Genomic DNA, 12,137 nt, shown 5'->3' on the forward strand with positions numbered 1-12,137 from the left:
AAGAGACCAAGGTGTTGCAACCTGGTTTCATAAGGGAGGTGCTCCATTTCCTTGACAATTCCTGTTGCCCTTTTTTGTACCTTTTCCAGTTCCATTGTATCCTTCTTGAGGTGCGTTGAACAGAACTGTACACAGTACTCCAAATGTGGTCTCACCATTGATTTTTACAGAGGGAATACAACACTTGCTGACCTATTTTTGATGCCCTTCCTAATCATGCCAAGCATGGAATTTGCTTTTTTCCCCTGCTGCTGCGCACTGGGTTGACATCATCCTTGAGCTGTCCACCAAAACCCCCAGATCCCTTTCTTAGGTTGTCTCAGAAAGCTTGCTCCCCATCAGTTGGTAGGTACAATTAGGGTTCTTTGCCCCGATATGCATAACTTTACACTTGTTTAAGTCCCAGCCAGGTTTTAGTCACACAAGCCAGATCAGCCCCCTCCTCCAAACCAAATCTCAGACCATGGGGCCTTGCTGACAACTCACCTGGCATTGAGTAGCAGCAGCCTGAGACCAGGGTCCTGACTATGTCTGACTCCAGCTATACAGGATGAGTCTGTATATAGATATATAGGTGTACAAATTTATGAAAATATATAGACATGTATATAGATAAATTTATATATCCATCTATTTTTGTATACCCTTACACATTGTGTGTTTCATATTTATGTATTTATCCAGCTATCAATAAATACAATAAATACTATGAAAATATTCTAAAAAGCCACATAAGTTTAAGTACTCTAAATATAAAGGGCAAGTTAAATATCTTAAATATTAATTAAATGGATTGAATAAATAATATCTACTTTTGTATTAAACCTGTTACAATGAATGTCCAATGATTTTTACCTTGTGCAGTCACCTATAATGAATTATATTACTGTTATACTTTGTATTGTCTCAAAGTTCTATAGTCAACAATAGCAGTTTTCTGTTCACTGTTCCATATTCAATGTTTTTAGTAAATTTCTTAAAGTTTCTAGAAGCTTCTGGACAGCAAAAGTTGGCAATCAAAAAAGAGCCCTCTGTAGTCCAATGTCTATGATCCTTCAGAGGATTCTATGATTTTCTAAGTCTCTGTGTACCAAGTTCCTTTGGTTTTTTGGTCATTCTCTCTTTTACGATTCACCAGAAGCCATCAAACCTATAAACTGGGAATACTGGAATACTGGAAAATATGGCTAAAGTTTTTCTAAAATGTTACTGCTCCCACCTCAGCAAGTCCAAATACTCAGTTCTGATGTGTCTTCCATTTGCCTTTGTTGCTTCTAGTCTCCCAATAGTTCCAATATCTTCATGCCTTTTGGTCTGTTCTCAGTTGTTCCTCAGTTGCTGCACTGCTCCAGAAAGTTAAAATTTCTGGTTGGTTTGTAGCACAAATTGTCCAGTGACACAAAGTCATCAGTCAACAGCCACATTATCCCTTCACCCTCATTTCTCAGATGTCTACTCCGCTGTCTTCTCAAGCACCTTGTTCCATCCTCTCTGTTCCACTCCGCTCAGCAGCTGATTGTCAGTTGTCCAGAATCAAGTAGAATCAAGTCAAACCAGGTATTAATATAAAATAACAGAACTTACTGCTCAGAAATGACATTTCCACAGTTCATAGGGATATAGACCAATTCTATTTAGAGATTACACATTTTTTTAATCAGTTACCAATCTCAGCAACAGTCAATCCTATTCTCTCGTCTTCACTATCACTGCCTTTGTTGTTCAAGAGTTCCTTTCTTTTATTTCTCCTTTTTGGATCATCACTTTCTTCTTAGAGGCACTTGGTTATTATTATAGTAATCTGTCTTTTATAAAAGTCCACATTGTGTACGACAGCTTACTCTTTTGGGAGTGATCTGTTTGTATCGCTTGCTTCCTTCTTGTGTGGCACATCAGGGTTTCAGTCCCGCCATGCTGGGAGTAGCAAAGGCGGGCACTTTTGCCCCCTATAGGGAGAGTTACCTTTGCACCAGATGGTGAATGCCTCCTACCAACTGGTGCTTAATCTGTGTCTCAAAGGATTTCTGAAATCAAAAGAAAAAGCAACATCGGGAAGGAGAGATCTCCTCCTTACAGCTGCTACATCCCACGTCGCCACCGGAAGTCCCATGATTTGACATTCTTGTACAAGTAGACATATTGTCCAATAATTTATAATTTTGTAAATTCCAAAAGTGGAAGCATTGAGCTCCTTAAAGAGTTTCATCTCTTGATTATAAGCACACCTTGTTCAGTTCCCATAACATGGATGTTGGCAACCCATGGCTATGGAGCCAGATGCAGCTCTTTGAGCCCCTTGCTGTGGCTTCCTGCCAAACTGGATCCCACCATTGGCTAATCCTGCCCATCTCCCTTCTTCCCCTCTCAGTCACTCCTCACCTGAGAAGGTAAGGGTGACGGTTGTGGATACTGACTCACTCCATGTTCCAGAGCAGGAGCATAGCAGCCCTGTACTTGCATCTTCTTATGGCCCTTGTTGGTGCTGCATGCACCTCGGTCGCTCAGGAAGGCACATGCCTTTCCACCCCCAGACACTAGCCCAGCCAGCTGTAGCTGATGCCAGTGCTCTTGCTGCATCTATGACCTACTCACTGCTTTTGCAGCATTTTGCACAGCACATTTAAAGTTAATGTGCTTCAAAATATTCCCCTCAGATTGGGCTCGCAATTTGGATGTCCTCCTAGATTTGCAGCTGAGACTGGATCAACATCTCTCAGATGTGACTCGAGCCTCCTTTGCACAGGTTCGCCTAGTGCAGCAGGTGCAACCCTACCTGGACCCGGAAGCTCTTTGCAGTGTCATTCATGACCTTATCACCTCATGGCTCGACTATTGTAATGCGCTGTACATGGGGCTATCCCTGAAAAGCGTTCGGAGACTTCAATTGGTCCAGAGCTATTGTGGATGCATCTAGGTACAGCCACATTACACCAATGCTCGGTGAGCTGCAATGACTCCCAATCAGTCTCCAGACACAATTCAAGGTGTTGATTATTATCTATAAAGCCCTATATGGCTTAGGTCCAGACTATCTTTGGGACTGCCTTCTCCACATAGCTCCCAGTGACTGATAGTAGCCCACAGGGTTGGCCTTCTTCAGGTCTAGTCTGCCAAACAATGTAGACTTGTGGGACCTCAGTGAAGGGCCTTCTCTGTGGTGGCTCTAGCTCTGTGGAACCAGCTGAGATCCATACACTCCCCATCCTACTGCCCTTCCACAAAGCTGTAAAGATCTGGTTCTTCCAACAGGCCTGGGTCCATTGATTGTATGTGATACTGCCTAGATCCGGCCATGAGTGATATTGAGATTTGTATGTTTTTATTAGGGTTTTTGACTAGGTATTTTAAATTGTTTCTAAACGTTGTTTTTCTTTGTTTGGGAGGTTGAGTGGCATATAAATTGGATTAATAAATAAATAAATAATAAATGGGGGAGACAGTGTCCCCTGCTCCTCCTGGAGCCCAATTCAACATGGAGCATCGGCTGCAGCCAGGCCAAGCAAGTGTTTTGGGAACATGAGAAAGTCATGCGTCTCCCCAATCAACCAATGGTCTGTGTTTTAATGGGCTCCAAGAGGAGGAGGGGACTCCGTCTCCCCCATTGTGAAGCATGCTAAATTTAAGTGTGCTATGTAAGGTGCTGCAAGAGCAGTGAGTAGCTCATGGAGATGGCAAGAGCAGCAAGCAGGCCATGAAGGCGGCAAGAACATTGGCATCAGCCGCAGCTGGGCCAAGCCCGTGTCTTAGGCAGAGAGAAAGTTGTCCATCTCCCTGAGCAACTGAGGTGTTCGCAGCATTGAGGAGTGGAAGAAGAGACAAATTCAGGGCCACTTCACTCTCAATCTGGAATATGCAACAAATTTCCATCTGTTGCCATCGCCCTTACCTTTTCAAGAGAGGACTGACTGGAGTGCGTGAGCGAGGTTGAGGAGCAGGGCCAGCCAGTGTTGGGTTCATTCAGCAGGAAGTCAGAGGAGGGGGACAAAAGAGCTTCATTTATCTCATTTTTCTTTGTAAATGATTCAAGAGGGAACACGCATGTAAATGAGAGAAAGACAGAGAGAGAGAGATGTGGGGGAGAGAGATGAAAGATGAGAGAGGTGAGAGAGATAGAAAGGGAGAAAGAAAGAGAGATGAGAGGGAAAGAGAGATGAGAGACAGAAATGAGGGAGAAAGCGAAAAAGAGAAATGAGGGAGAAAGAAAGAGATGAGAGGGAGAGATAAAAAAGAAAGAGAGGGAGAAAGAGATGAGCGAGCGAAAGAAAGAAAGAAAGAAGAAAGGCAGAGATGAGAGGGAGGGAGGGAGGGAAGGTGAGAGAGAGAGAGAGAGACCCAGATCATAATCCATTATTGTGAGAGATGAAACAGAAAAGAAAACACAGTGAGCCACAAAACCTGGGTAGACATGACTGGTGAGTATCATGTGAGGGTATGGAAGTGAGTAATCTTGAGTTGGCCATGCCCACCCACCCACAGGTTTTGTGCATACCAGTGTTTTCTTTTCTGTAGGAAACAGGTCCAATTTGTTCATTGAGTGTTTAAGGTTGCAGATCTCTGCCATAACAAAGAATGTGATGCATTTGTACAGAATTTGTAATCAATTTTGTTAGCATAGACAAACCTAACTTCAAGAAAGAAATGAGCATCTAAGCTATATGTTTAGAAGGTAGCCCAAGTTAATTTTCACAATTTAAAGAACAAAAAAAATATTTTTTTCATGTATTTTGTAAATCTTATCACACATTTGTAGTTTTCTTGCAGAATAAGAAATACAAAAAATAAAGATAAATGTGCATGGATATTTGTATTTATATGTAAGTTTTGATTGTAAACTAAGGCAACAAAGAAAAATCTCATAACTGCTTACCTTGTTTACTTAAAAAATTTAAAGAGTTTGTTGTAGATGAGAATTCACATTAAGTTTTCTGCCAAATTCTTCCAATTGTCCACCAAAATATTTTTTGTGACTCCAATAGAATAGTGCTGCCACCTTGATATACCTGTGATGCCTCTATATTTTGTGTGTAAAATGTTACACAGAATTCTCTTACTGTGAATTAAACTTCCAGGGCGTGAAGATATTCGACATGATTGCTAAGCAAAGAATCACCAATGTGCCACGAGACGATATAAGCCTCCGTCCTGATATGTATCCCTGCAGCCTTTGTTGGAAAGATAATTTAACACTGATTATTGGCTGGGGAAATTCAGTAAAGGTACAATCATCTGTCTTTGTAATAAATGCTTGCTGCTATCACAGACAACAGAGGATTATTCCAAAGTGATATGGGGGGAGAGAAAGACATTTGATTTGACTACTGTGCAGAGAACTCCTGCTGCCATAGAAATATCATTGAGCTGACCTTCATAAGAAGAAATAATGACAAATGTTCAATGGTCAGACAGATTTCTTAAGTGTGTGAAGGGGCAAGACTGGGATTATCTTCCTCTGTTCTCTTCCAGCAGTGTGCTTTGAGAGCTGCTGAAAGAGTTTGGAATTTCATTAACTGCTTAGTTTTGAAAGGAAGTAAATAAGCTGAATGTTTTATCAATTATAAACATCAGTCTTAACTTTAGTGAATAATGAATCGTGGGATATTGAACACATGTTTTCTTGGAATGGTTATTATTATGTATACTCCTGTTCAGTTTGGGGATTTTTCGGATTCTGATTCAGAAAGTGTTATGAATTAGTGGTAGGGCCTGATTTAGAGGCAGAAGAAATAGGAGACCAACCACAGGATGTTTCTATGAGTTCAGATTCAAGTCAAGGAGAAGCAGATGCTAGATAGGTAAATCCTTATTTCAGACACTTGCAGAGGCAAAGAGAGCAAGTGTCAGGAAAGAAATATTAAGGAGAGGAACGGGTTAATTAATTAAGTAATTAATTCATCACGTCCGGAAGAGAAGAGTTGAGTCGTCAATTCGCCGTTAAGAAATATGGAGGTTTTTTCAAGCAGCTCCGAATGTAAGCTATGCCTTGTGTGTTTTTAATTGCAGTTTTTATGACTCTGGGCTAACTCTGACTAGCCATAAATCTTAGAATGACTTGTAGAATGTTTTAATGATTTTGATGTTGCCTTGAATACCGAAGTTTAAGATAAGAGATTAATGCTGCGTGCTGAGAAGATTCAGTGTGGAACAAAGGAAAGAAAAATAAAGATTATGTGGTATTTTACAAATATATACATTTAGCAATCCTTTATTCCAATTATCAGTGGCCTTAGCCAAAGATCAGAACAGTTATGGAGGGGGCAGACAATAGTTTTCTACCAAAAATTGCCTTTCATTTCTAACCAAAAGTCCAAAAAGGACAGGATTTTAACCTTTCCTGGAAGTTAATACCATTAAATGCAATGGCACTTGAGTAGTCTTTATAAGATTTATAAGGTTAAAATCCTGTCCTTTTTGGACTTTTGGAAATTGTATGATACTATGTATATAAAAATGCTTATTTTCTTGACCAACCAAACATATATTCATATGAATTTTAAAAAGGTAAAAACATGGAAAGAATTATTTTGTGGCAAAAATAAAAACAAGTAACAAAGAATCATAGTTCTACCACTTTGCATAGACAAAAACGTTTCTTGGATGCATCTGGGGGTGGGGGAATTCTACAGTATTACAAACAGCATAAATTTGGTAGATTTCAAAATGAGAAAAAAATTTTTGTTGGTTTTACCACGATAGCTTGATAGAGTTCTTAATCTGATATCTATCAAAGCTATGATACTAAACTTAATGTTAGACTTCAAATTTAAACAAGAACGAACTCTTACACATGTTTTCTGAAACATTTATTTACTTTATATGTTGCTGCTACTATGATTGGCCTCTTAAATTGTAGTATTTACTGAAAGTATAATCTTAACATTACTGTGGTTAGGCACTTTTGCCAATACATTAGTATGATCTCATACTATTTTCTAAAACAAATAATTATAATTAATATATTTTTCTTTATAGATATGTTCAGTGAAAGAACGGCATGCAAGCGAAATGCGAGATCTACCTAGTCGTTATGTGGAAATAGGTACGAATGTAACATTTTTTTGAGTTAACTTACAGTAAATAGTTTTTACAATTAAACATTCAAAATCACAAGTTTCTCTCTTTTTAAAAAGATATGTACTCACAATAGAATAGAATAGAATAGATTTTTTATTGGCCAAGTGTGATTGGACACACAAGGAATTTGTCTTGGTGCATATGCTCTCAGCGTACATAAAATAAAATATACATTTGTCAAGAATCATGTGGTACAACACTTAATGATTGTCATAGGGGTCAAATAAGCAATGAAGAAGCAATATTAATAAAAATACCAAATATTTAAAGTATTTTGGGGGAAACTAATTTGATCTACTAATTAAAACACTTGGCTGGAAACCAGGAGTTATGCTCCTATCTTAGGCATGAAAATTGGCTGGGTGAAGTTAGGCTACTTACTCTCTCATAGTCTATGGCAGTGATGGCGAACCTATGGCACTGGTGCCACAGGTGGCAGGCAGAGCCATATCTGCTGGCACACGAGCCATTGCCCTAGCTCAGTTCCAATATACATGTGTGTGCCAGCCACTGATTTTTGGCTCACTCAGATGCTCTGGGAGGGCGTTTTTGGCTTCTAGGGAGCCTCTGGTGGGATGAGGGGCATTTTTATCCTCCCATTGGAGCCTCCATTTTACATTGGAGCCTGTGGAGGACAAAACACAAGCCTACTGGGCCCACCAGAAGTTAGGAAACAGGTCATTTCCAGTCTTCAGAGGCTTCTGGGGAGCGGGGGGAGCTTATTTCGTCCTCCCCAGGCATTGAATTATGAGTATGGGCACTCACGCATGTGTGATAGCACAGACCCACACTCTTTTAGCACCTAAGGAAAATAAGGTTTGCCATCACTGGTCTGTGGTACCAGCCTCAAATGGAAAGCTGGTCAATAAATTTATTTTGCAACCAATTCAGCAACATCTGGTTGATTTGAAAAAATCAACAAAAAGAAAACCAAACCAAAATTAGTAGACCATACTTATACAAGGGTCGCCCAGAAAGTAATGCACCATATTTTTTTTCTCAGTCTACAGTAATGGTACGAATGCAAAACTTTAGAAATACATTATTCGAATTATCAGGAGTGTTTGTGTAAATTTTGCGTTTCTTCAGAGAGCATAGCTGCAGCAGTGTTTTAAAATGGCGTCTGTAAGTGATGTATGTTACAAGCAGTGTATCATCATTGAATTTCTCACTGCGGAGAAAGAAACTGTTGGGAACATTCACAAACATTTGCTCCCTCAGACTTCCACTTGTTTTGACCATTAAATGATACCATTCGCAGAAGACATTTTGAGGATGAGGAAGAGGTGATTCGCATAGTGCAGAAATGGTTTAGTGACCAGAACAAGGAGTGGTACCAATAGGGCATGCATACCCTTGTGTCCCACTGGAGGAAGGCCATAGAATGGGATGGTGATTACTTGGAAAAATAGAGAGTGTAGAAGAAACATTCATTCTTGTGTGTAAGTTTTATTGTGTTCAATAAATAATTGTTGAAGAAAAAAATGTGGTGCATTACTTTCTGGGTGACCCTTGTAGATGCGAGATCCAGTTTACTTAACCAATGTATTAAATATGGATAAAGATGCATGCTCTCTTAATAATACATGACGCTAAATCAGAAATTATATTTCCATATTATATGTGGATATTTCATTGTTATGCTTAGGAAAATATTTGGATATGTGCAGTATTCTTCTGATTGCTGCAGTGTAGTTTTTACAACAAGAATAAATGATGTATACTATTCAAACATTCTTCAACCAACCAACCCAAATAATACTTTCTTAGAAATCTGTCAGTACGTACAACGAAAGTGGAATATTTTGGATACAATTGTCAGTGTTCCAAATAATATCGAAAACTAAATCAGAGTCCAAGGTAAAATATTCCTCAAAGTTCCAATTTATTAACAGAGCCATGTTGGTACATCTGGAAGAAACCCAAATCTGAACTCCCAGGGGTTTCTCCACCCAGTTGAATGTTCAAGCCATACCCTCAAATCCATCACATTGACCAGACCTCATCTGCCAATTTGGCAGAAACTCGCATCTCCTTCTGTGCAGGTGCAGGAATGCAAAGACAAAGGATGACCTAGAAGGAATTTGTTATGGCTACATGCAGATGTTCCTCATGCAATTACCCCTCCCAAATTCCCACAGCAAAGAATACATTTTAAAATAGCATAGTGTGGCAGACCAACTAAAATGGCTTTGGCCTGACAACAGCTTCTTTATTTTTCCCTTTCCCAGCCCACATCTTCTTTATATCAAGGTTCCAAGTAACACCCTGAACAGAAGTAAGACTCCGAGGCAGGCATTTCCTCAAAATTCTATTTTATTAGAAATGTCATATTAACACATCTGGGAAAACCCAATTCTGAAAGTGTCCTGGGTTTTCCCTACCCAAAGGAAAGTCTGAGTCCCTTCCCCTGCACCCACATGTCCATCACAAGGTTCAATTGTCAGGCCAAAGCCATTTTATTTGGGATCTTAGACCTGCCACACTTTATGCTGTTCTACTGTGTATTTTCTATTGTGAGAAAATGGGAAGGGGGATTATCTGAAGTTGTTAGTATGTAGCTATAACAAATTCTTTCTAGAAAGCCAAGGTCATCCTTTGTTTCTGCCCCTCTACACCTGCACAGATAGAGATGGGTGGACTCTGCCAGCATGGCAATAAAAGATTGGGCAATATGATGGTGGATGTGGGGGCAAGGACTTGAACTTTCAACTGGGTGGTGAAACCTTGGAAGCTTCAGATTTAGGTTTCATCCAGGTGTGCCCCATGACTCTATTAATACATTGGAACTTTGAGGAATACTTTGCCTTGGACGTTAACCTGAATCTGCTTTAAAATAGAAACCAGCTACTCTGAAAACTCTGGGCATTGTTCGGGGTCCTGAGCCTCAATGCCGACCTGGTACTGGGTGGTGTAAAGACTCAGGGAAGATGGGGGGAAAAGAGGAAGCTTTGGGAAAACCAATAGTACTTGCCTTCTCAAGCTGTGGTGGAAGTCAAAGAGGCCACGGAGAGGGAGTGAGACTTGGTGCAAACAGCCAGCCCCTGGGCGGACCTCCCAGCTAGACAGCCCCTCAGGGCACAGCTGGAGGGCTAACCTTCCCTTCAAAGATGCTGTTGGAGCCAAACCTGAGTGCGGGATCAGGCTCGTTTCATGAGTAGAGACAACCAGATGCTGACCGGGCACTCCAAAAATGAGGGATTCCATTTGCTGTCATGCAACCAGTCTCTTGCAGGGCTCCCAGACCAATTCGGATGAATAAGTGTCAGTTGGACCAATCCTTGTTTGAGCTCTGAGATGCCCAGGGAGGACTTGGCCCAGCCAATGTTCTCTTTCCCAGGGCAAAATCCTTTAGCACACTGGAGTACAGATTCAATCTCCTTCCATACCACAAAAAGCAAGTCACCCTCAAACCTCGCCACTGGGTCGAAGCCTACATGGATACCCCTCTGCCTGGAGATGCAGATGACTCAACAAACTGGGTTTGGGGCCTCATCAACTTGGCAGTGCAGCGCATGGGGAATACCGATTCCTGGCTAGCCACTGATGCATGACCTACCAATAACGATTCAGGCCCCTTTGGGGTGGGCCTTCTTCCTGGGCCTAGGATGGATACAACATCAATGGGCTCATGAGCCCCTACAGACCCCATGCAGACATTTGGCCCGGTTCAGCTTCCTGCCCAACCACTTCTGCAAGGGCAGCCACAAGCCACTGGGACCCAGCCAGGCCCTGCCAACTGCCACCGCAAGGAATGGTGCAACAGGGGGAGTTCCAATCTGCATGCACTCACCCAATCGGCTGCACAAATCCCAGCAGCTACTCTACCGATCCCTTTGTACCCCCCCCCTCGGTTTTGAGTGATGTTTGATGGGAACTCCTAGAAGCTAACCTACTTCCTAAACCAAGTCTGAGCACACATTGATCAATTTGGGAACCAATACCTTTTGAACTGAAAGTTAATCATAGTAATAACTGAAGGAATGAATGAGTGTGAAACGTCCAAATGGGTGGCAGAGATGCATGACGAAGCACCCTGAAGTTCGAAGAGGCTGGCAGGTTCATTTGGCTGGTGATGGTTTGGTTCAACAATGCAATCCAACAAGTAAAAGCTTAGATGCAAATCCAAGGGTTGAGGTAAGCGGGCCACCTAGCAAAAAAATGAAAGACAACCGGGAAACAACTGGCCCAAGCAGCTCTTGGTGCACACATTCAAAGCTGCTTTAGATTTGGAGCTGAGAAAAGGCTGCAGCATTCAAATAATTCTGGACTGGATCCAAGACTGGTATAACACTGCAATTGTCCCGGACTATGATCTTCACCCGGTGCAAAAGCCCCTGACCAAAAGACATTGAAAGGGGCATTGTCAAGCGCTGTGGCAACACAGAGCTCCCCTGTACTTTGTGCAGGGCCCCAAATCTCCATCGTCTGGGGGGTCCTGGTTCCTTTGGAACCAGGCCAGAACCTCCCTGGAGAGTAGGTGAAGAATGGGATGCTGTGGGTAATCTGGTTTGGGGTTGACATACCCCACAGAGAGCCAGCTTGGGGCCTCGACCAGCGGTGGTGTGAAATCGGTTTTGTTAAGCTGTCCTAGCTGCGGCGATTGTGCAACAAGCAGACTGGAATTTTAGAAAGTATGGGAACCACCTGGAAAAGAACTTAACCATTTAATGCCAGCTGGCGAGAGCGGCTAGTGGGAAAAGTGGTGCCAGAGGCATGCGGATAACTATGAGAGCCCAGAGGATTGAAGGGACAGAACAGAGAGGGCAGATGAGTGAAAGTGAGCCCCAAGAAATCTCCCGTTGTCATGGAAGGACTGTCAACCCAGGTTTGCATTGATTGGAGCCCAGAGGAGGAAGTTGGGGTACATTGTTGTTGTAGGGGGGTTTTTTAGGAGGTTTTTTTTTTAATTTTTATTGTTTTTCCATGCCTAACAGAGATTTAAATTCACATCCTCAAATTAGAATACAATACAATATAATGCCAAATGTCAAATTCTTAATCCAAATTCCCTAATTATTTATCCAATTTATTCTGGTACATATCATTCATCCTGTGCTACCTCC

General features: G+C 41.6%; 1 protein-coding gene across 4 annotated transcripts in view; it reads left to right on the forward strand.

The window, feature by feature from the left end:
* VPS41 (VPS41 subunit of HOPS complex) overlaps nucleotides 1-12,137 on the forward strand; it is a 496,439-nt gene that overhangs the window by 263,685 nt on the left and 220,617 nt on the right. For 3 of the 4 annotated variants that reach the window (XM_070726287.1, XM_070726289.1, XM_070726288.1), the window contains 2 exons: nucleotides 5,070-5,216; nucleotides 6,970-7,036. In XM_070726287.1, the coding sequence (XP_070582388.1) occupies nucleotides 5,070-5,216; nucleotides 6,970-7,036 (214 nt within the window). The remainder of the gene's footprint in view (nucleotides 1-5,069; nucleotides 5,217-6,969; nucleotides 7,037-12,137) is intronic. The other variant, XM_070726291.1, reaches the window with a different exon arrangement.

Source organism: Erythrolamprus reginae, chromosome Z, assembly GCF_031021105.1.
Source record: "Erythrolamprus reginae isolate rEryReg1 chromosome Z, rEryReg1.hap1, whole genome shotgun sequence".
NCBI lineage: Eukaryota > Metazoa > Chordata > Lepidosauria > Squamata > Dipsadidae > Erythrolamprus > Erythrolamprus reginae.